Raw genomic sequence first — 24,239 nt, 5'->3', positions numbered from 1 at the left:
TGTGTGTTTTTCTCAGGGATCTGGCAGAAGGGGCCTAGGTGTTGAAATCAGGCTCAGGGAGCATCCCTGGCTCTGCCATTAATCAGCTGTGCCATGGACACGTCACTTCCCCTCTCTCTAAACATCTGCTTCCGCATCTGGGAAATGGAGTAACAGTGTCTTCTTCAGAAGGTTGACGTGTGTAGGGAAAGCAGATACAGGAAAGCAGTTGAAATGGCATGAAAAAGGCACAGTCTTTACAATCAAACAGAGATGGATTCTGATCCCAGCCTTGCCACCTGGGAGCTGTGTGACTTGGGCAAGTGACTTTATGTCTCTGGGCTTCAGAGTCCTTGGGGATAAAATGGTACTAACACCTCCCTCACAGAGATGTCAGGAGGATTAAATGAGACCACAAGGATATAAAGCCCATCAGTCAGATGGTACTTGGCTCATAGCTGTTACTCTGAATAGAAGCTGTTGCTACTATCAATATTATCACTATTAAAACATTTTCTTAAACTAAGGAAGGTTTTGGAAAAAGCAAAAGAAGAAAAAAGCCACCTGTGATGACCTTACACTGGAAACATTATTAGTTTCCTTTAAAGAAGCTGTTTTATTTTGGAATGATTTTAGATTTAGAGAAAAGTTGCAAAGATAGTACAGAGAGTTCCCAATACACTTCACCCAGCTGCCCCTAATGTTAATATGTTACCTGATCCTAGTACATTTGTAGAACAAAGCAATTAACATTGATATATTATTATCAACTAAACTACAGACTGACTTGATTTCACTTGGTTTTTAACTAATGTCCTTTTTCTGCTCCAGGATCCAATCCAGGAAACCACGCTGTACTTAGTGGGTTCATTTTTTAAAAAATGTTTTTTCCATCTAGTCTTTCCCAAAGTAATGGATATTTTTATGTTGTTACCATTTCAGAATCCAGTTGTATCTAGGGTTTTTTCCGCTTAATGTTTTAAAAACCATCTTCTATATAATCATTTTTTAAGACAGCAGAATATACCTCAAGTGACTGTTCATAACTTACTGAACCGTCCCTTCTGATTGGGCATCTAGGTTGTTTTTGGTTTGAGGGTGTGATTGAGAACCCAAAGCAATTCCTGTCTTAGCGTGGAGGTTCTCAAACTTTCTCAGTTCATGGCACCCCTGATGTCTCCGTAAAGTTTTCGTGCACTCGGACCAAAAGTTCCATTCACTAACTAGTTAGGTCCAAACCACCTAATAAGTATATCTCTCCTAACAACTTAGTAGCCATTTGAAAAAATAATACGTGTAAGTCAAAAGAAAATCGTATTTTTATTTTATATTTAAATAAGTACAGTTACTGGGACTTCCCTGGCGGTCCAGTGGTTAAGACTCCGTGCTCCTGATGCAAGGGACATGGGTTCAATCCCTGGTCAGGGAACTAAGATCCCACACGCCACACGGCGTGGCCAAAATAAATAAATAAAAATAAATAAATAAATAAGTACAGTTACTAATGGGTGTGTTCACCTGTTGGGCTTTGCACAACTTCTCAAACCTTGGAATCATTTTGAACCCCACCACCTTCATTTCCTATTCCACAGTGATTTTCACATGATAGTTGCTTTTATCACGGCAACTGCTTGCTGAAAACCTAGTTTTTGCAAAGCTAGAAAGCCGTTAATAGGAATGTCATGAAATTTGCAAACTCACTTGCATTAGCAGTTTATGTGGTGTTCAGTAGGTGTGGAAGATAGCTGTATTTCCCTCAAAGTTTCCATGTGTTCACTGTGGCACCCTGGGATTCCTCAGCACCCAGTTTGGGAACCACGGTGTTAGTGTTTTTTGTTTGTTTTTCTTCTACCAAATCATTTCTTTCTTTCTTGTTTTGTTTTGTTTTTCTGAGGTTTTTTTTTAATGTTACTTATCCCTAATTTTATTTGTTTTTATTTCAACTTTTATTTATTTATTTATTTACTTGCCTGTGTCGGGTCTTAGTTGCAGAACGCAGGATCTTCGTTGCGGCATGCAGGATCTTTCATTGCAGCATGCGGGCTTCTCTCTAGCTGTGGCATGCAGGTTGTCTCTCTCTAGTTGTGCGCAGGCTCCACAGCGCGTGGGCTCTGTAGTTTGCAGCATGTGGGCTCAGTAGTTGTGGCACGTGGGCTTAGTTGCCCCGTGGCATGTGGGATCTTAGTTCCTTGACCAGGATTCAAACCCACGTCCCCTGCACTGGAAGGTGGGGACTACCACTGGACCACCAGGGAAGTCCCCAAATGAGTTCTTTATGATAAATGTCTAAGTTTAGGATTATTCTGCTTTGAAGAGCTGATCATTTTATGTCACTCTCGACAAAGTGATTACTGGTCCTTTCTCCCCTCCCCTCCCCCTCTCCTTCTGTTGCTTCCTTCCTTCTCTACTTTTAAGCATCTACCATGTGCCTGGCATTGCTTTCTTAAAAGGTGTCCAGTCATCATGTTTGTAGGAGGGTGGTGGCAGGACCTAATTTTTTTTTTAAACACACACACTGAGAGTCAGCTTCGTCTCGTTTGATCTCACAGTAACCTTGTGAAGTAGGTACTGTTATGGTTCCCATTTTACAGATGAGAAAACCGAGGTCTGGAGATGCAGGCCTTCCCCAAAGTCTCTGCTTCCAGAACTGCTCTGGGGGTGACGCCAGATGATGATGATGATGGGGATGCCCCAGAGACCTCTCTGGGCACTGAAGGTGCGTCCCGAGGATGGACACAGAAGGAGGCTCATGAGATCTTACTTCCGCTCTTTCAGAAATGGCCGAGCGACACAACACCAAGCAGGTCCTGAAGCTGGCCCGGGACCTCGTGTACAAGGTGCAGACCCTGATTGAGAACAAGTGAGGACCACGTCACCCAGGCAGCGTCACCCAAGCCTCTGCCCACCTGCCTGTCCTGCCTGCTTCTCCTCCTGGCCGCCCAGGGAGCAATGTCCTGGCATCTGTTCCCGAGCATGGACCTCTGTGCAAAGAGAAAGTACCCCAACTTTGGCCACCAGGCAGGTGGGATTGAGGGATTGCCCCTTCAGTTCAGCCTTACGTTTTTCTGTTTGACCAAAGATTGCCCAAGTCTGGGATTTCTCCCTTGTGGGAGTTGGGAGTTGTTGGTGTGCGGAGGGAACATCTTCGTTCATGGTCCCCAGAATGGTCTCCTCCCTCTTCTCTCCCATCCCTCCAACTGTCTTGTCGGATGAGACTTGGGGAGGGAACTTTTTGGAAACTGGTATAGGAGAGGTCTGTGGGGCTACCTCTGTACTTTGAAAGGGGCCTTTGGAGATGTTCCAGAACATGGCTGGAAGGTTGGCCTGGAGCAGAGCACTGTTGACATTTAATGCTTTTTGGAGGGATGCTGCCCTGTGCACTGTTGGAATTTGAGCAGCATCCCTGGCCCCTACCTACTACGTGCCGGTAGCACCCTCCTCCCCAGCCCCTTGTGACATCCCGGAGCACCTCTAGACATTGCCAAATAGCCCCATTTGAGAACCACTGGCTTGGAGGAGGGGCTACAAGTGTATCTCCCTCTCCACTTTCTTTGTACCTGAGCCGCCTACATCCTGAGACTTTCTTCCATTTAGAAAAGGCACATGGGGTCCTTTGCACATCTCTCTTGGGGTCCGGGATTTCAACCGTTGTATATTTCTCATTTTTTCTCCTCCACCTGGCCCAGGAGAGACTTTTTTCTTCTTTTAAAGAAAGACGTCTGCCTGTGAGAAGTGTCTGTAAGCATGAGATAGGCCTCTTCCGGGTCCTGCTCAGGGGCCCCCGGGCAGGGCAGAGTCCACATCCCCTTCCTCTCTTCCTAGGGAGGACCTCGCCTCTCCTTCCATACATCGGGTCTGATGTTCCAGAAGCTTGGAAGATGTGTGTTGGTGCAAGCCACTTGTTTAGGGAGGCTGGCTTTTCTCTAAGTGCCCTTGCTCACTCAGGACAAAGGAGGGAAAGGAGGACAGAGGTTGGCCCAGGTAGGGTATGGCGGGTGGTTTCCTTGGGAAAGAAACATCAGCTGATGAACTGGTGCCAGGGTCACAGACCAGACTGGAAATGGTCCCCTCCATGTCTTCACACGCAGGGTCACCAATCCCCAAACAGACCCTAAGCAAGCTAGTTTACCTGCCTACCTGTCCTCCCAAGAGAGTGGTCCTGCCAGCCCTTCTCTTCCGAGAGTGTACGAGAGTCGGGAGAAACAGGGAGAGTTGGGGAGGGATGCTCGTCCCAAGAATGGCAGGTGGGATTTTGGAGAGGGTAGGAGACTCGTCAAGCACTTTGAAGCCTTCGCAGAGAGAGTGCATTAGTCCTTCCGTCCTGAGCAAACCAGGAAGGGGAGCAATCCCTGCCTGGCGTGCTTGTGAAGGCACTTCCCTTGGACCCAGCACTATAGGTTGCACTGAACTTCCGCCTGAGTATGGTCTCCTGGGCAGGATGGATGAGACTAGATGGCCCTCGCTTCCAAAGAACGCTCCGTGAGAAATGCATCTCCTCGCCCTAGTCCCCCACCTTCCCAAGATGGGAGAAAATGTATGAAAGTCCCCTCCAGATAAAAGTTTATATTGCCATTCAACTGTTCACTACAGAGGATGTTATTTTAGCAAGACCCAGGTCCTAGACCTTCCGATTCTTATTTATTTTTTGACAGACTAGTCTGAAAGTACAGCACAAAATCTCTTCTCTGCCTTCTCTCGTGGTGTTCCAGAGAGCGTCGTGGTTGTGATTTGGAATAACTCCTATTTATTCGGCTTACTGTGTTTATTTGGATCTTTGTACGTTGTGTGTGTCCTTGTGTCCCTGAATCGTATGCGTGCGAGTTGTTTTATCTATGGAGTGCCCTCCTTTTCTCAGTGTTGCCAACATATCTTGTTACAGTTTACTACAGACTTGTGTCTATATAGAGAGAAAATATATAAACAGAAACATGTGAACCTGGGTTATTTTTTGTTTCTTTGGGGATTTTCTTTTTAATTTGAAAAAAAGACATGCTTGCTTCTGAAGACTGTGTCCTCATACCCCACCCTCCACCCCACCTCAGTGACCCAGACACAGAGAGGGACGTATTCTTATGATAGCTCCCTGGTCTTTCCCCTGAAAGTTCAAGGCTGGTGAATCTCATCTCATCCTTTGTATCAGTTAGCTGTTACCACAAGTAATGCTGTGTAACAAACCACCCCAAATCTTAGTGGCTTCAAACAGCCATTTATTTAGCTTGTGATGATTCTGTAGGTCAACAATATGAGCTGGGTTCAGCTGGGCGGTTCTTCTGGTCTCAGCTCGACTTCTTTGTGTGTCTCTGATCAGCTGATGGCCAGCCAGGCAACTCTGCTTTTGACAGTTGGCCAGCTGTTGGCTAGGATAGTGGGAGAAACTGGGCCATGTATCTCTCATCCTCCATTAGGCTAGCTCAGGCTTGTTTACATGGCCATGATGGCAGTTTCTAAGAGAGCAAACAGAAGTGTGCAATGCCTCTTGAGACCTAGGATTGGAATTGGCATAAAGTTATTTCTACTATATTCTTTTGGTCAAAGAAGTCATATGGCTGAGCTCAGATTGAAAGGATGGAGAAATAGATTCCGCCAGTTGATGGGAGGTTTTGAAAAGTGACAATGAAAAGGGCTGTAAATACAGGCACGGAAATAATTGAGTATTTTTGCAAACAGTCTACCATGTATCCCAAGGTCCATGCACAGGAGGGGTCCCAAGATGGTCAGCCATTGGACTCAAGAGTATACCTCTAAGTTGATGCCTCACTGTATCCCCACTGCTGAGCTAGCTCCTCTCTCACCCCCAGTGTTCCCATAGACCATCAACTTATCTCCTCAATATCTATGATTCCCACTCACGGCTGTCATTCTGAACCACAGTCTTTGGGCAATGGAGACCTCACATGGATCTCCACCCCCAGCAGCCTCGAACCATGCACCAAGGGAAACTTCTGGTTTTCCGCTGCAGAAGCAAAGCTTGATTTAATCTAATGAGCACCCATCAAAACTTCAGGTTTTCTATAGAAAAAGTTAGTTTCCAAATAGGCCAGCCAAGTAAAGGAGTTTCAGGTGGCATTGGTGGCCTGGCTGAGCCCAAGTCACCACTTTCTTGGAAGATTGTCAGCAGAGGTAAGTCTGAAGCCACACAGCAGCGGGAAGGTGGGGACTTGTCTTTTGCTGGCCCACATGGGGCTGTCTTAGTGGGAAGGTCTGCTTCTTCCTGGGAGAAACTTCTGAGAGCAAAGACTGGTCCTGATGTTCTGACCATCCTTTGAAGCCACTGGTCTCATTTCCCCAGCTCCAGCCATAGCTTGGTACACATGGTCCTCCTCCTGGAGGACCCCACTATTCTTGCAGCTGCCTGGAACCACCAGACCTGGGTACCACCAGCATACCTGTTATGTGTGTACAAATGGGCAGTTACATGCACTATTGACTTACGGTAAAGGATGATGTATTTTGTGGGAAAAAAATCCTAAGAGAATGTTTTGCTTTTGTAAAGGTTTTCCTAAACACATGCATTTGCACCTTGCATAGATGTGAGAAGATGAGTCTTGGGCCACTAGGCACGTTTTCGTGACTCGAAGCAGGAATGGAGAAGGGGTCTTTGCTGCCATGCGTATGGCACACACAGTTGTCACTGTGAACCCCTTCTCCCCCCTTTTTCTTCTTCTTCCTCCGCCACCTCCTCCATCTTTTCCTCCATTTCTTTATCTTCTCCTTCCCCCATCCCTCCGATTCCTCTCCTCTGCCCCTTCTGCCTCCTTTCCTTGTAGCCATGGGCATGTGGACACTGTCCGTCACCATGTCTTCTGACTGAATGTTGCTGTTCTCATTCAGAACAACACTGCTGGGTTTAGACCCTCTGGCTGCTCTGTCATCTCTCTTCTAAATCACATTCCATTTTCTTTTCACCTCGAGCTTTCCATTTGGCTTGTGGGAGAGGCCATGGGGCAACTGAGAAGCACTCATGCAAAGAGTTTGGGAGGCCCCGACCATCCCGTTTCAGAACGGCTGCAACCATTTATGCCATCCTGTTTCATCTTCCTTCTTACCCCTCCCTCCTTCTCTCCCAGGCCTGAGGTCCCAGCAGCCCATCGGAGAAAGGAGGTGAGGGTACAGTCAAGGGCAGTGGGAGGAAGTAGTTTAGATCTCTTTCCTTTTCAACAGATACTCAAGTCTGAGAGACATTAGATCCATCAATCAATGAGTCTTCTCCCCAGGTTTTATGACAGCATCAAACTCAAGTCACCTGCAGTCCACCTTTATGATTTGGACCATATCTGTGTACCATCTGTACTATTATATCTTTACTAGTCTTCTTTTTTCTTTTTACTTTTCGGCCACACCGTGTTGCATGTGGGGTCTTAGTTCCCCGATCAGGGAGCGAACCTGCACTCCCTGCAGTGGAAGCGTGGAATCTTAACCACTGGACCGCCAGGGAAAGTCCCTTTACTAGTTTTCTTTAAATCAACTCATTTTTTAAAACTTCAAACTTATGGCAAGCCAGAATCATTTGCATAAACAGAAGATGGTTGTAAAAATAAATCTTATTTTGCCAAAATACTATTTCCCACCAAAGGCTTTCTGAAGCTTGCTCTCTTGCCGTTAAGAAGAGATGCGCTAAGGGTTTGAGAGGTTAAAGACGTGCTAGCACCAGACGAGCCTTTCTTCTTGGAGGACTTCAAGGAGGATTGAAGTGGGAGTGACTTTCTCACCACACCAACTAAAATCAGGTCCTATATCTTTATCCACATGCTTGGGGAGGGATGACTTAGGATCCCAACTCTGCCGCTTCCTGGCTGTGTGGCTTTGGGCAAGTGACCTTGCCTCTCTGAGCCTTGGTTTTCATTTCTGTGAACTGGGGGTAATAATGCCTCCCTTGGGTCTGGATTCAGTCCTGGCCCCCCTCTTTCCACTGGGACCCTCTGCCCCTAGCATCACTGGGGATGATTTCCTGGTTGGGACCTCAGTTTCCCTGAGTTCCCATCATCTGTCTTGCTCAGGTTCTCAGGTGAATCTTTGACACAGCTCCTGAAGGAGAACTGGGGAAGGGATGAGCTCTGAGCCCTCTGGGGCTATGACAGAGCAACTGGAGTTAGGTGTGGTGAGGCCATCAGTTCTTGGCAGGAGCAAAACCCGCTCTGACTCTGCAGTTTGCATCGGGTTCTGCTGAGTCAGGGAAGGGCTCTCGGGTCTCTGTGCTGCAGGCTTTTAAGCTGCTGCACATTGAGAGCTTGAGCCCAGGACAGGTATAGACTCTACAAGGAGCACAGTTTGATCCTCTTTGAAGTGCCAGCTTGCCAATCCGTTGCTAAGTCAACCTAGTAGAATTCAAATGACCTACAGAACGATGCCGTTCCCTAGGGACTTTCCATTACATCGGGGTGCTGGGCAGGAATCCTGCAGTATCTTCCTGGCTTGCTTTATTCAGTCTTGTGGGCACAATGATTTCCAGCCTCAGCAGGTAAAGGGCTCCTGCAAATAAAGAATACCTCTTATGCTGAACAGAAAATAAGACAGACAGATTCCTCTGGCTCTTGTCAAATAAAGACAGTGTCTGTGTAAATGCTTCTGCTTCATAGCCTGCAGATTTGCTCCCTTTGGCATTGCTGAAATTGCTGAAGGAGAAAATTAAGGAACTTGGGAGCTACTGTAAGGTTATTACATAGAGCAGGCGGCTCATCCCTAGCGCAGGTGGGTGACCTGAAGCTGAGTTTGGGCTTCTTCTTGGCGGCATCTACTTGCTGCTTTTTGCACTGGGATGCTGCCTGGGCCTCCTGGAATCTTCCCACAGAAGCCTGACTCACATCAAAGTGCTGATGACACTTGAAACATACCACTGGTCTTCGAGTCCATTTGGATACCATGTGGTGGCTTCCTAGGTTTTCTATTACTTTATTCCATTATTCTATTACTTTTTAAAGTAATTATTGTCCTTATTGTTTTTTTCTGAAAGACGAATGCGAGCTGCATTCTCTGTGGTTTGTGTGTTTTCAAAATAATAGAATCGCTCTAATAATATAATATTGTTATTTACAGATGTTCTTAGTTGAACATTTAAAACCAAAAGAGTTTGGTGAGCTGGGTCGGGGCAGAGATCACAAATTCAGGTGTTATTTTGCCTCCATCACAGAGTCTGACAGACCTGGATTCAAATCCCAGCTCTGCCACTGATCAGCTGTGTGACTTTGGGCAAGTGACTTTGTCTCTCTGAGCTTCAGTTTTCACTTTTGTGAAATGCAGATAATAAAGCTTCCCTTAAAGAGAGAGTTTGGTATCAAATGTTTTTGCTTGCCTGGCATCCTTGCCCCATTCTAGGACCAGCAACTTCTCCCATCTTCTGGGGAAATGTATCTCCTACGTTATAACTATAGTTATGGTCTATTGAGATTGCTGACAAGCCCCTCCCCCCAAGGTGGGCACATGACTCAGTTCTGGCCAATCAGATTCCATCCCTGGGAAGAGAGCAGTTCACTCTTTCTTCTGGGCAGTCTAACTAGAGGGGTACCGGCCTGGAGCTGCCTGTGACTATGTCTCTTGCAGGTAGCGGAGCAGGCGTGGCTGCATCCAGCTACTCAAGTGAAGTCTTTAGAGCTCCATCTTTGTCTATCTGGTGGTTCCACTCTTGTCCATGTTGGCTTATACAGGTCCCATGCCCATCTCTGAACCAATCATTCTGACTGGGTTTGACTGGCCAGAAGGACTCATTTGTCCATCCTAAAGCCTGGGGTGGTCAGAGAGTTGCTGAGGGTCATTCCCCAAGGGCAGATTAGGGCGCTCTTCCCAAAGAAGGGCAATGGGTCTTGATAAGCAAAGGCAACAGACTGACTCCATCCCTGGCAGAGAGAGCAATGTGTACAAAGGGGTGGAGCTGTGAAGAGACCTACTGTGAGCTCAGAATTCAGTGTGGCTGGAGGGAGAGGTGCAGGGTTGGGTGAATGACAAGAAAGAAGCTGGAGAGAGAGGTTCGGACTGGATCGTGAGGGGCCTCATGTTCCCCAAATAACAGTGAAGTTTCCACGTCAGTGGGATTGTCCATGGAGGGGTGAGATAGGTCCTTACTGCCTGACACCCCCTCAATCCCCACCCCAGCACTGGACCAACTCTCATCTATAAGGGGCACTCACTAGACGTTTGATGGGAAAATGAAAAATTTTCAAATTCTCCAAGAGGAGGAGTTATAAAAAGGGAAGGATATTTTTATTTTATTCTCTCATAGAGAATATCCACATACTTATTAAAAGATGTAGTATTTGAGTGGTGACCACGGATTCAGAATTGCCCCAGGCACTTTTCATGAATAGATTTATCCTCACCACAGTCCTGTGAGATAGGGATTATAATAATTATAGCTAAAGTTTATTGAATACTAGTGCCTAACATCCTGCTAAGGGCTTTATTTATACACAGCATCTTAAGTTAATTCTCATAACAACCCTATGAGGTAGGCATTATTTCACACACACTCCCATCTTACAGAAGTATACACCGAGGCCCAGAGAAGTGAAGTGTCTTGTCTGAGGTCACACAGCAAGGAAGCAGCAGAGGTGGGATTTGAACCTGGGTGCGTGGTGATTTCATACTACTGTTGCATGGGCTCTTTTTGCTCCTCCTGAGATATTTTAATTTGCTCATTTCTGGCACAAGGATGATGCTCTCAGTGTCACTGGAGAAGAGGATGGTCCTCCGCTGGACCTCGGTCACGTGGAGCCACCTGAACATGGGCAGGAGGCTGGCCAGGACTGTGTGGAAGATGGCAGTCACATAGCCCCAGCCCAGCTGGCACTGACCACCGTGGTACACAGAGGAGGCTGAGCAGGCTTCCTTGGCAAATGGGGAGGCCAAGCTGATCGGGAAAACCAGCAGGCCCACAATGGTGGCGATGGCTAGAAACAGCAGCAAGGAAAACCAGTGTGTCGGTCAAGGGGCTCTGGGCTGCCTTTCCATCCCAGGACTCACTCATCCACCCTCCTATCCCCCCACCCATCCATCCATCCACTCACTTATTTATTGGTTCATCTATCCTTTTATCCACCTATCACTCAGCTTAGCCTTCCACCCATCTGTCCATCTACTCACCCATCCACTCATTCTCTCCATTCCTACACCTACCTATCCATTCACTCATCCATCCATCCATCCAACCATCCACCCACTTAGCCACCTGCCTTGCACCAATTCATCCATCCATCCATCTATCCGTATTCCAGTCTACCCATCTTCCCCATCCTTCCATCCATCTATCTATTCATCCATCCTTCCAGTAATATGTTTATTGATGCATCCATCAGCTCGTCCACCTACTTACCCACCTACTCCATCCATTCACCAACCCATCCATCCATCCATGCACTCATTCATCAAAACTGTTAGGCACTCTGTCAAAGGTACTAATGATACTAAGAAAATGAACCGACACCTCTGCACCTAGAAGGCACTCCCCGTGCAGGAGAGTCACGTGACCTGCAGCCACCCTTCAGCCACTCTCGTCCACTTGAAGTTCCCTGCACATGCCTTGCTCTTTTCTCTATGCCTTTGCCCATGATGTTCCCATTACCTGAAACACCCTTCTACATTTGGTTAACTCCCACTCATCCTTCCAGATTCATCTCAGTGATGCCTCCTCAAGGAAGCCTTCCTTAACACCTTCCACACACTGGGTCTGGTACCTCTTGGAGTTTTTCTTTGCATCCTGTGCTCATCCTCTTGTGCCAAATATCCACTGAGTTATAACTGCCTAATACACCCCATCCCCAGTAGACATTGGAGGACAAGGACTGATTTTCCATCCATTGAGTCAACAAATATTTAATGAGCAACTATTATGTGCAAAGTACCGTGTTAGATGCTGGTGATATCAAGGCAGATATGTCCTTGCCCTCATGGAGCTGATGTTCTAGTGGAGAGAGATGCACAGTAATCAAGCAGGCAGATAAGATATTATCAAGCAGGCAGGTAAGAGCTATGAAAAATGGAAAGCAAGGTAAGAGGAACGAGACTCTAAGGAGAGGGAAGCTCCCTTACCTTGAGGTCATGGAAGACCCCACTGAGGCAGTGATATTTGAGCAAAGCCCTTAATGAAGTGGGAGGAGTAAGATGTGAAGATCTGAGAAGAGAGAATTCCAGGCAGAGGGAACAAGCTTGGTTTTCATGAGCAACAGAAAGCAAGCCAGTTTGGCCAGAGCATGCTGAGCCTGGCGGAGCAGGTAAGAGATGAGGTCAGTGAGCGAATGAGGGCTTCATCAGTGGAGCCTCATCGGTAACAGGAAGTCATTGGCGTGGATAAGCCAGTCCGAGTGGCATGGTCAGATTTCAGCTTTAACAGGACCCACTTGGCCAGAGTGTGGCAAACAGACTCTAGGGGGCAAGGGTGGCAGCAGGGAGACGTGTGAGGTGGTCACCTCTAAACCAGGTGAGAGATGGTGGAGAATTAATTGGATGAAGGTTCAGTCAAGACCTGAGCTAGATCATCCCAAGCCGATGTGTGAATTAGAGAAAAGCAGATGCAGCCGGGCAGACGCAGCCCTGCAGTTTCACAGCTTAGGAATTGGAGCATGGCTAGATTTCAGCAGCTCTCAGCCCTCAGCTGGATGCCCTTGTGCAGTGCACAACCTGCCCAACTGTATATGATGGTCCTGGTGAAAATGATGCAAAGTGGATGGATGGGAGAGAAACAAAGGAGGACAGACTATTAAGACTGGGTTTGGATAAGGGCAAGAGAGGGTGATGTTAAGGATACCATTCCCTACCTCCAACTTCTGGCTTGTTAAAGGACCTGGAATAGTCTACAATCCTAGGGTTTATCTCTGAGATTCAACTAGGAGGCAAGACTCTGCTTACAGGCTCATCCATCCATCCATCCATCCATCCATTCATTCATTCCACAAACATGTCTGGACCACATATGTGATAGAAGATTTACCTGCTGCTGCCTGCACCCCTGGCATTGGGCCGCTGCCCCTCCTTGGGCACAGCCCTTTGGGGGCTAAGGCCCAGGACAGGAAGAGAATTGCACTGAAGGCCAATAGGAGTCAGCCTCCAAGGAGCATCACAGCTGAGACCTGCCAGGAAGAGAAAGGAGGGAGGGTGTTGTCTGGGGTGGGGGCAGTCTCTGCTCTCTCTGCTTAACTGATCAGCTACTGAGTCCTCAAAATCCCACAAGGTCTGTGCTATTATTATCCCTGTTTTACATATAAACAAACAGAGGTATAAGGAATTGGAGTCATTTCCCTCAGAGCACACAGCTACTTAAGAGATAGAGTCAGGATTAAGATCTAGATCTACAACCACCATACCCTCCCTTTATTGAGTACCTGCTATACAGCAGAGTCACCAAGAGAGGCACCTTTGTAATCGGTTTTGAAGGCTGTGTAATCTTCCTTAGAGGTGCTGAACTGGGAGTCCCAACCCATTGTGCCCATTGTTGAATTTGGCAATTTGCAGTGACTTTCAACACCTTAGCTGTGGTTTTCAAACCTAGCAGCGCTTAGATAGAGGCTGACCAGGTAGGTGTGTACAGGTTGTGCACTGCACAACTCCAGGAGACGCGTTTGGGAGTCATCACAGAAATGCATATTGACTACAGTACTTTTCCAGCAGGTGGCAGTATAGTGTCCTGAAGAAGGGGCGCCCTTTTCCTAATTTGTACAAAGGCACTGCATGCTGGCAGCTGCTTTCAGGATCATCCTGGGTGTTTGCTAAAATGCGGATAGCCAGACCCCACCCCGCACCTACCGAGTCAGAGGTTAGAAGGTGAGCAGAAATTGGCTTTTTTTTTTTTTTTTACTCTGATGGGTTTAAGAGTGCCCCACCGCCAGGTCCCAGTGAATGGATGAGACCACGCCTCACCTTCCAGGCAAAGTCAGGAATATAATCTGGGGACCTGAAGGTCCCACAGCTCTGGTTCCAGCTGTTACCCTGAAGCCAGGAGCAGCAGGTGAGGACACCAAAGGAGAAAGTGGTGGTCTGGAACCAGGCAGGAGAGATGAGGCTGAGGGCTGAGATGCAGGTTAGGGAAAGCCCCAGAGTTGCCCACACGCTGCCCACCATCAGGGAATGTCAGTGACTTAGAGGTCAAGGGACAAGATTAGTGGAAGGAGAGAAACAGGGGCTGGCAAAGGTGTCCCCCGCTCCCCGGCCAGCCAGGGATCTGGTCCTGTCTTCAGATCACAGGTCATTAGCCTCCCTTCGGCCTGGGAGGTGGACTTGGAGGTGTTAATAACTGGGGTGAGGGTGGGTCTTTTCCCAACAAGTTCTGGAAGTCGAAACTCCAAATTTTAGAATGAATGTTAGTGCTTAAACAGACCTTGGAGCACAACCAGTCCTCGGGAAATGATCATCACTGGTCCATGTGAGCCCCCTCTCGTGTTTCATTCATTCATTCATTTATTCCTTCATTCATTCGCTCTGCCTACCAAGGCTTGCACTTTCCAAAAGGTCTGCTTCTACCCTGCCCATCAGTTATCTCCTCTCAATCCCTAACCCTTATTTAATGTGTATCTTTTTGTTTGGAGGTATTTTTGCAAAATCAATATTGTTCAGTATATGTGTATTTTTCATGTATGTAAATGGCATTGTTTTATATATCGCTGTTTCATGCGGTGCCACATATGACCCTTGAGGGACAGTCAGGTGGCACCTGAACCCAGCCTTAAATGCCAAGAGTTACTTAGTTTTTAATTCTCCTTCTCTTTACACCAAGGAGAAAATGTCTGTTGGAGCTAAAGGGTCTTAATCATCTCCCAAGCATCTGTCAATCTCCTCTTTTTAAAAGACAGGGAGCCCTGAGCAAGCAGTGGGGTCTAGTGAGATTCTGGGGATGTAGTTGGAGTTTCCTTGTGTTTGTTGTGGTGTTTTTGTTCTATTTTTTGGCATGATACTGGTTATCCATCTTAAACTAAAATCTATTTTAAGGAGAAAGAGAGTTGATTTCAAGTCCAGTCTTACCAAAATAATAATAGAGGTTGGGTGAGGATGCTGAGGCAGGATGGTGGTTTGCTAATAGCCAGCATTGTCATTGATGGTCAGAAGTGAGGCCCAGAAGGGCTGAGGCAGCCTAAGGGCACCCGGGATCAAAAGCAGCTGAGCCAGCCAAGGGCACCTACACAGACTTTCCAGGACTTCAACCTTGGGTTTCACTTTGGGACTCTAAGCCCAGCCAGCACTTTAAACGTGGCCGGAATCCTGGGCTTGGAGGCCAGCCAGTCCCTCTACCACTTCCCAGCTGTGTGACCTGCAGCAAGCTGCCCCATTGCTCTGGGCCTCAGCTTCTCCATCTGTAAAAGCAGATTCTAAATCCCAGGGGGCACGTGGTGTTGGGTTCAATCACTGAGCAGGATGATGTGGTAGAAAGAAGCAACAAACCACGTTTCCCCCCATGACCTTGGGGAGGTCACCTCGTCTCTCTGGAAATGGGGGTAGGGGTGTTGTGAAGGTTCTAGGGGGTCAAATGCAGGTGTGCTGCAGGGAGAGGGGCTGAGCTAAGCCTGGGAAGGTAGGTCAGGGTAAGGTGGCACAGACATTTTATTCCCAGGATTAGAAAAACCTCACGGCAGCTAGCCAGCAAATGAGACATGGCCCCTTGAGGAAGGGAGGATGGATTTTTGTCCTACACCAAAATCAGCCTCAACTTTGGGGCTGGCAGGATCCCGAGGGGTGTAATTCCAGCCAGGAAGCTGGGGAGCCCAGAGCTGACTGAGGCCCGTGATTTGCCTCTCTCTGGCCGCCCCAGTGCCTCTCCGGGCGTTTCTGACCTTGAAAGAAGTTTTGTTCTCCAGATAATGTGCTCAGTGTCACCTGGGAAAATCACACCAACCGTCCAGGTGCCCAGAAACTTAAATGAGGCATTATAACCCGAAACCACATCCGGCCAGGCTTCAATTACCTGGAATCCACCTAAGGGAAACATGAAAGGGACTGAATATTTTCTCCTCCAGCTCAGTGCTTAACTGTTAATGGCAGTTGACAATTCCTGAGCACTCATCAAGCCCCATTCTAAACTCTTTCAGTGCCTCATTCAATTCAAGACTGTGGTCCCTCTATGATAGGGTGGGTAGTACTGTTATCTGAGTTCCCATTTTACAGATGACAAAACGAAGCCTCAGGAAATGAGTGGTGGACCAGGGACTCAAACTCAGGGAATCAGGCTCCTGACTCTGGGACCTAAACCCAAAGTGATATTAAGAAATTAGTTTAAAAGTCAAATACCCCAGCGTTTTTTAGGAGCTACCCAGGGTTAGAATTTGGTCAACGCTCCCACCTGCTCCAGCCAGTGAGCATGGATGGCCAGGGTAGCCATAGCCAGCCATGGCAGAAGGGGAACTGGGATTCGGGTATTTAGAGGTGGCTGCTAGAGCCTTGGTATGTCCCCATCATCCTGCTGTCCGTGTCCTCGTCTGTGAACTGGAAGGAATTGATCATTCATTCATTCAACTTTTATGTGCCCAACCCTGTGTGACCTTCACAGATACAGTGGTGAACAGAACATAGTGCCTGCCCTCAAGGAGCTTAGGGTTTCGTGGGCAAGGCAGACAAACAGGGTGGAAGAATATGGTCCATCATCTGTCCATCCAGTCAACAAATATTTATTGAGTATCTACTATGTTCCGAGAACTGTTCTAGGTGGTGGGGGTTTAGCAGTGAGGAAAACAGACAAAACGACTGTCCTCATGGAGCTTACACTCTAGTGGGAGAGAGAGACAATAAGGAAATAATATATAAGATGCCTGATGTAAATAAGTGCCACAGAGGAAAATGAAGCTGGGAAGGGAGATGGTGAGTGACTGGGGGATGGTCAGGAAAGCCCCATGAGAAGGTGACCTTTGACCTTTTTTTTTTTTTTTTTTTTTTGGCTGTACGCGGGCCTCTCACTGTTGTGGCCTCTCCCGTTGCGGAGCACAGGCTCCGGACGCGCAGGCTCAGCGGCCATGGCTCACGGGCCCAGCCGCTCCGCGGCATGTGGGATCTTCCCGGATCGGGGCACGAACCCGTGTCCCCTGCATCGGCAGGCGGACTCTCAACCACTGCGCCACCAGGGAAGCCCAGAAGGTGACCTTTGAGTAAGAGCGGAGGGAGGAAGCCATGTGGATTTATGGGGGAGGAAATTCCAGGCAGAGGGAGGAGCAGGTGCAAAGGCCCTGTGGTAAGCGTGTACTTGGCGTGTTGGCAGAAGCGAGGAGGACCCGGTAACTGGAAGGAATGAGGAAAGGGGGAGAGTGGTGGGCCTCGTAGGCAATGATAGATCTTTGGCTTTTACTTTCTGAGTGAGATGGGGAGTCTGTGGGTGGTCTCGAGCAGAGATGTGACGTCACCTGTCCCAGTGTTTTAAAAAGATCACTCTGGGGCTTCCCTGGTGGCGCAGTGGTTGAGAGTCCGCCTGCCGATGCAGGGGACACAGGTTCGTGCCCCGGTCTGGGAAGATCCCATATGCTGCGGAGCGGCTAGGCCCGTGAGCCGTGGCCGCTGAGCCTGCGCGTCCGGAGCCTGTGCTCCACAACAGGAGAGGCCACAACAGTGAGAAGCCCACATACAGAAAAAAAAAAAAAGATCACTGGCTTCTGCATGGAGGAGAGGCAGAAGGAAGGGCGAGGAAGAAGCAACCAGAGGCAACTTCAGTCAGTCAGGTGAGAGACATCAGTGGACCCGAGAGAGAGGAGAGAGGGAGGGTGGGGGCGGATTCTGGATCTTTGTTGAAGGAAAAAGGTAGGTCCGGCCAACCGGCTTTGCTTATGGATTGGACTTGGAGTGTGAGGGACCAAGAGGAGGCAAGGATGCCGCCAGGGCTTTTGACCTTGGCCCCTGGAATGGAGGGGCTGCCCTTACTTGAGATAGGGAAGCTGCAGGAGGGACCGGTTTGTTAGGAGAGGTGGAGATATCTGAGTGTGGTGTAGCCTAAATGAAGTCTGAGATGTGTATTTCGCCAACCCATCGATCAACAGATGCAAACAGACACAGCGTCACACCAAGAGAAAGCCCAGGGCGATGTTGGGGCAGGCACAGAGGAGGGGCACCTGATCCAGCCTGGGTGCCAGGTGACATCCAGGCTGAGATCTGAAGATGGGCAAGTCGGGTTTAGGGGAGGACTTTGACCCGCATCCCTTGTCTCATTCTCCTAGCTGCACAGCCAGGTCAGCCCTACTTCTGGTGCTTTTCCAGTTCCATTACAAGTTGGCTGTGTGAGCTGGTCGAATTATGATGTAATGTAATGGCTCCAAGCCTCTGTTTCCCCATTGCAGTGGACTGTTTGTGTGCCCCCCAAAATCACATGTTGAAATGCTAACCCCAGTGGTGATGGTATTGAGAGATGGGCATTTGGGAAGTGATGAGGTCATGAGGGTGGACTTATGAATGGCATTCGTGCCCTTACAAAGAGACCCCAGGGGGCACTCTTGCCCCTTCTGCCATGTGAAGACATAGCAAGAAGACAGCCATCTATATACCAGGAAGCGTGCTCTCACTAGACACCAAAGCTACCTGATCTTGGAATTCCTAGCCTCCAGAACTGAGAGAAATAAATTTCTGTTGGTTATAAGCCACTTAGTCTGTGGCACTATGTTATAGCAGGCTGAGTAGACTAAAACACCCACCTGCAGAAAGATGGCCATATCCTAGACCAGTGGGACTTAACCTTTTGAAGGTGATGAATTCCTTTGAAAATAGGATTTAAAAGCATGGATGCATTCTTCATGCAGATTTACTTGTATACACCCCCCCCCCACACACACACACAGTATTGTAATTTCAGGGACTCATGGACCCTTAAAGCCCATTATGGTTCCTGGACAATACTTTCCTCTCTCCCCATCCTGACCTCACATCCCTCTTCCCTCCAGACTCACCACACTTCAGGTCAAGACCCTCCAACGTGGCCACTTCTTCTCAGGCTCCAGCTTTGAACATACGTCTGCGACCTCATAACAGGTGTCCTTCTGTTTGAAGGAAACATTCAGGCTGCTGAACAAAGCCCAAGTGTGTGATAAGCTGGCCTGAGGGGTTTGTGTGTGTGTGTGTGTGTGTGCGCGTGTGTGTGTGCGTGTGCGCGTGCATGTGTGTGTGTATTTTCCTTCCCAGTTCCTTAAATCGACAGGCTTTCACTGGGCTGCTGGGTGGGTTGGGCAAAGAGGGAAAAGGCAGCCCCAAATCAGGATGGGGTGAGGGTATGGGGTTTCCTGGGTAGGAGAAGGCATGAATAGGGATTAACCGATCTACGATTAAACACCAGGTGTTGAAATTCTTGCCACTGTGCTCTCTACTTTTCTGCCTTGGTAATTCTAGTTGAGGGATATTTCTCTGGGATCTGGATACCTACCCTGCAGGCTGTAAACCTGCGGAGAGTAGGCACTGGATCTGAAAAATCTTTGTCTCCCACATTCAGCATAAAACTTGGCACAGAATAGGCGCTTGTCTTGTCTTTGCGGTAAGTGATGGAAGTGCAGCTCCAATTGGCTCAACTAGAAACGAGAAATGCATTGGCTTACATAACTGAAAATTCTGTGGGACAGCTTCAGGCACAGCTGGCTCCAGGTGAACAAGCAATGGACCTCTCTTTCTCTCTCCATCTCTCAGCTCCATTTTCTGCTGAGTTAGGTTCGCTTTCAGGCAGATTCTAACAGTGTTGGCTTCTGGTGCCTCCAGGCTTAGCAGCCCCAGAGAAAAAAAAGCTCCTCTTTGCACATAGTTGCCGCAATTGCTGTGATTAACGCTCACTGGACAAGCTTGGGTCCCATCATTGTGGCCAGGGAAATGGGATGCTCTGATTGGCCAGACCTAGGACCTGGGCTCAAGGATTAGGGATTGAGAGTTGGAGAATGGGGATTAGAGTAAGCATGTCATGAGGCTCACCGCGCTAGAACTACATGGACTAAAGGTGGGGGCTGGGTTGGTTTCTAGGAGGAAAACCAAGGTGCTATTAGCAGAGGATGGGCCGCGGATGCTGGGAAGGTGAGAACAAGAGGCGTCACTCTGATGCTATGAATGCTGACACGACAAATGAGACACATCAGTTGGTGCTGTCAGAAGCAGGAAGGTTCAGTGATGCCTGAGACCGAGCCTGGAGTCCCAGCTCTGCCACCCACACTCAGTGTGGCCTTGGTCAGGGGATCTCTGCTTTACTGGGCCTCAGTCTTTCCACTGTAAAATGAGAGCCTCTGGAATACACCAGGGTTTTGAAGAGATGATTGCCAGGGTTTTTTCCCCACTCATTCAGTCACGTATTTATTCTTTTTCTTTTTCTTTCCTTCAATCAGTATTTGTGGAAGGGCTTTGGAGCTAGTCTGAACTGGATCTGAATCCCAGTGTGATATCTCTCAGGCTTGAAGGATGCACCTTCTCAGGTGTGCTTAGCTGTGTCCTTCCTGGCCACCCAGCAGCACTGGATGCCATAAGCCTCCGCTCACCTGCCCCTGCAGGCGGCCTGGGTCAGTTGCTGCAGCCACTTGGCCAGCTCAGCCTGCGGTGATGAGGCCTGAGTCGTGGCTTGGTCTCCCAACGACCCCAGCTGTGGTCCAGTCCGACCTGACTGGATCCTTGGCTGGGGGCTGGGAATAGGGTTCTGCTTCCTCCTCTTCTAGACTCAGGTGAAGCTCTGGGTGTAGAACTGGCTTCCCTCATGGCTGCCTGGAGGTGTAGGTAACGCAGCTCAGACATGAGGAGCAGTTGGGCCCAATGGTCACTAATGGCAGACAGGAAAGGGGACGGGCCGGCAGATGAAGTTCTTGCCCTTTATCCCTGCATGTTTCACGTGGCTTCTCCAGAGCTGCCCTGAGCAGTGGAACTCCCAGCCGTATTTTCTTGGAAAGCTGTGGCCAACTTAGTAAGACACGTCTTATATTTGCTCTCTCTCCTTCTCAGTCTCACAGTCCCTTTTCCTTCACTCTTGTTAAGCTGGGATTTCATCCCTAATAAGGCATTAGCTTATAAATCTTGCCTCAGGCTCTGTTTTCTAGGGAACCCAGGCTGTGATCCTAGCTGTGTGACCTTGAATGATTTACTTAACCTCTCTGAGCTTCAGATCACTTACCTGTGAAAAGGAGATAATATAGCATCTCTTATAGGATTGTTGTGGCGTTTAATGAGACAGCTCAATAAATTACAGCTTTCATTAGTATCACTACTGTGAATGAGGCATTGGATTGTATCATGTGAAAACATTTATTCAACGTTGAACTCCATAAATATTTATTGGGGGTCAGCTCTGATTCAGGTATTATGCTAGTCTCTGCTCCCAAGGAGCTCATAGTCTAGAAAGTGAGACAGAGAAGTAATTGGGCAATTATACTACAGTGTCATCAGTGTCTAGTTGGGGCTAGAAGACTCAGAAGCTTCGGCATGTGGGTAAGGGATGGTAATCAGGGATGGCTTCTTGGAGGAGTTGACTTTAAAACTAAGATCTGAAGGACACATAGTTGTTACAGATGATGGAGGGCAAAGTGTTCCAGACAGAGGCCACGGCATGGGCAAAGGCCTGGTGTTGAGAGAAAACATTTCAAAGAACGTACTGGCTCTCCCCTTCAAGGAGCAGGTAAATTACGGGAGAAACAAAATGAATAAATATACATCAATGAAAATGTGTGAATATGGTCTTTGCCAAGGAGTGTGTGAGTTCTGTTCAATACAGTAGCTGTAGCCACGTGTGGTTATTTAAGTTAATTAAAATGAAACGAAATAAAAAATTCTGCTCCTCGGACACAATGGCCGAATTTCAAGTGCTCAGTAGTCATCTGCGATTGATGTTGGACAGTGCAGATATAGAACATCTCTGTCATTGCAGAAAGCTCTACTGGACAGAGCTGCCAGTTCAGGACAAACATTCTGGAAGAGGGGGCAAACAACGGCAGAGAAGGGGTTCTGGGAAAGTCCCTGGGTGGCACTGTCCTCTCTCCTCAGGAAGAGAAAAGCCAGGGCTGGGAGTGGTGGGTGGGGTGTTGGCTCTGAAAACAATGTACAACCTGACACCTCTTTGGTCAGGGTGTAATCTCTGGGTGTGTGCTGGCTGGCAGCCTCTCACCTGGGAAGGAAGACACAGGAACACAGAGAGAATCAGCTAAGGTGGGGCTGAGCCAGGAAGTCCCGCCCCTTCTGGGGCCAGGAGGGCTCTGGGAGTTGTAGTTTGGCACATCTGAGATTTCCCCTCAAAGCTTGATGTGGGTAGAACTGACACTGGGCATTTCTTGGGGTGTAGAGTTGGGGGTGGGCTGGCTAGGGCTGGGGACACATCTGGGTTTGGGGTTTCTGTGACAGGTGGCAGAAAAAGGACTGTCTTCTCCCTTCCCCCACTTAAGTTCTGGGATAGAGAGGAGAGGCCAAGATGGAGGACTAAGCTGGATGGGGAGCTGAGAGACATCCAGTTCAACAGAATCCTCAGCCCACATGTTCTGGTTCATTGAGATGTGCCTGGGAGAGACAGGAAGTTCTGATAAGGTTATGGAGGAGAGATAGTAGAGGGTACCCCATCAGCTGTTGGCCATTCATGCATTTAATCCAATATTTATTAAGGGCAGTATTTATTGAGCACTTACTATGTACCAAGCTCTGCTCTAGGCACTAAGAATAAGGAGTGAACTAAAGAGATAAAAGCCCCTGCCTCCAGAAGTTCTGGAGAGGACAGCAGACGATTTGCCTTTGCTCATATAATATACATGTAATGCAAAAGTCCTGCTTAAAGGTTGATTTTGAGGCATTTTAACTTTCAATCCAACCATTCTCTGTCCCCCACCACAAAGACTCCGCCCTGGGAGTGGTAGTCGTATTTAAAAGCCACTCAGTTGGGTCCTACTGATGGCTGTTCTCAAGACATCCAGATACAGGAGATTATTCTAAGATGTAAGACGTTGGGACTTCCCTGGTGGCACAGTGGTTAAGAGTCCGCCTGCCAATGCAAGGGAACCAGGTTCGATCCCTGGTCCGGGAAGATCCCACATACCGCAGAGCAACTAAGCCTGTCTACCACAACTACTGAGCCTGCGCTCTAGAGCCTGCAAGCCACAACTACCGAGCCCACGTGCCACAACTACTGAAGCCTGCGCACCTAGAGCCCGTGCTCTGCAACAAGAGAAGCCACCACAATGAGAAGCCCGCGTGCAGCAACGAAGAACCAATGCAGCCATGGGCGTCATGGGGCCACTGCCTCACCACTTCTGGGTTCCATCACTGTGGGCAAGTCTCAGGCTGCTGCTTGATAAAATGCTGATACTTACTCCAAAAGTGCAGATTAAAAGAAACAAGAGATATGATGTATGTATCTCCTGTAACAGGGGTGCCTTCTTACACACACACACAAATTGAGAGAAAGACAGGTAAGAGAGATCCCTGCCAATTCTCCTGAAGCCACACAGCGTGATGTTCTTTTTCCTCTCTTTGACTTTATTGAGGTCTAACTGACGTACAATAAATTCATGTATGATTTTAGATCCTTCAGTTAACTCTCCGTACATTTCCTTCCTAAGGAAGAAAGCACGAGTCACAAATACAATTCAATTTATTCGTGCAAATATTGTTTACAATGTCTGTAAGCTCCACGAGAGCCTGTATATTGCCAGATGCTTCACCACTGGGTCCCTGACATCCAGCATACTGCAGGTGCTTAATAAAGACCTGTGGAATGAAATGAGTAAAGGATAGCAAAACAGGCATTTTCCCATTCAGGAGCAACTTCCTTCGATTCTCTCAACTTGTCCAAAAAGTCTCTAAATGCCTCACACCTCAACCCCTACCTCAACACAATGGCAGCAGGCGTGGCATACAGTAGGCGCCCCAGCGGGAGTGAACAACCTCCTGCCAAGCCCCTGGTCGTGCGGTCCCGGGTGCAATTCCCCTGATTGCCGCGAGGCGACGCGAGCGCCTCGCGCAGACCGCCCCTCCACCCCCACCCACCCAAGCCGGCGCCCGCAGCCCAAGAGATTCAATGGGCGAGGCTCTAACCGTGCGCCTCCTGAGTTCCCGGGCTGCATTAGGCTCTTGGGGGCGCAGACCCGGCGGCCGGTCTGTGTCCATTGCGGGGGATCCTAGCCAGAGCCGCGGGCTGACCCCGGGAATGCGGGCGGGGATCATGAACAACGTTCTGAGTCCAGCGCGGCGGGGTCGGGGCTCGAGGGCCGGGACCGCTTCTGGGAGGAGTGTCGGGGCAAACTCGTGACCCCTGACCTGTCTCACCGTCCCCCGGCCCCGGCGCCGGCCGAGAGCACGGGTCCGCCGGCTGCGCTCCGCCCCGGGGCCCACCGCGCAGGCGCCGCCGGCCACGGTTCCCACGGCGACGGGGGCGCTTCCACGCC

The 24,239-nt window shown here is 48.7% G+C and overlaps 2 protein-coding genes across 6 annotated transcripts in view; one reads left to right on the top strand and one right to left on the bottom strand.

Annotated features, from left to right (window-relative positions):
- The window catches only part of SGSM1 (small G protein signaling modulator 1), a 77,865-nt gene extending 72,951 nt beyond the window's left edge, over positions 1–4,914 (top strand). For all 5 annotated transcript variants that reach the window (XM_060311150.1, XM_060311152.1, XM_060311151.1 and 2 more), the window contains one exon: positions 2,755–4,914. In XM_060311150.1, the coding sequence (XP_060167133.1) occupies positions 2,755–2,843 (89 nt within the window). In that variant the 3' untranslated portion in view covers positions 2,844–4,914. The remainder of the gene's footprint in view (positions 1–2,754) is intronic.
- Positions 4,915–9,677: 4,763 nt separating this feature from the next.
- On the bottom strand, positions 9,678–14,022 carry LHFPL7 (LHFPL tetraspan subfamily member 7). Its single transcript, XM_060310134.1, is given in 4 exon segments — positions 9,678–9,697; positions 10,605–10,859; positions 12,896–13,034; positions 13,822–14,022. Coding segments are annotated over 4 exon segments (615 nt in total).
- Between the last annotated feature and the right edge of the window lie 10,217 nt (positions 14,023–24,239).

Source organism: Globicephala melas, chromosome 13 (genome assembly GCF_963455315.2).
Source record: "Globicephala melas chromosome 13, mGloMel1.2, whole genome shotgun sequence".
NCBI lineage: Eukaryota > Metazoa > Chordata > Mammalia > Artiodactyla > Delphinidae > Globicephala > Globicephala melas.
Note: the sequence above shows the minus strand (reverse complement) of the source record. Positions and strands in the feature narration are given on the sequence as shown.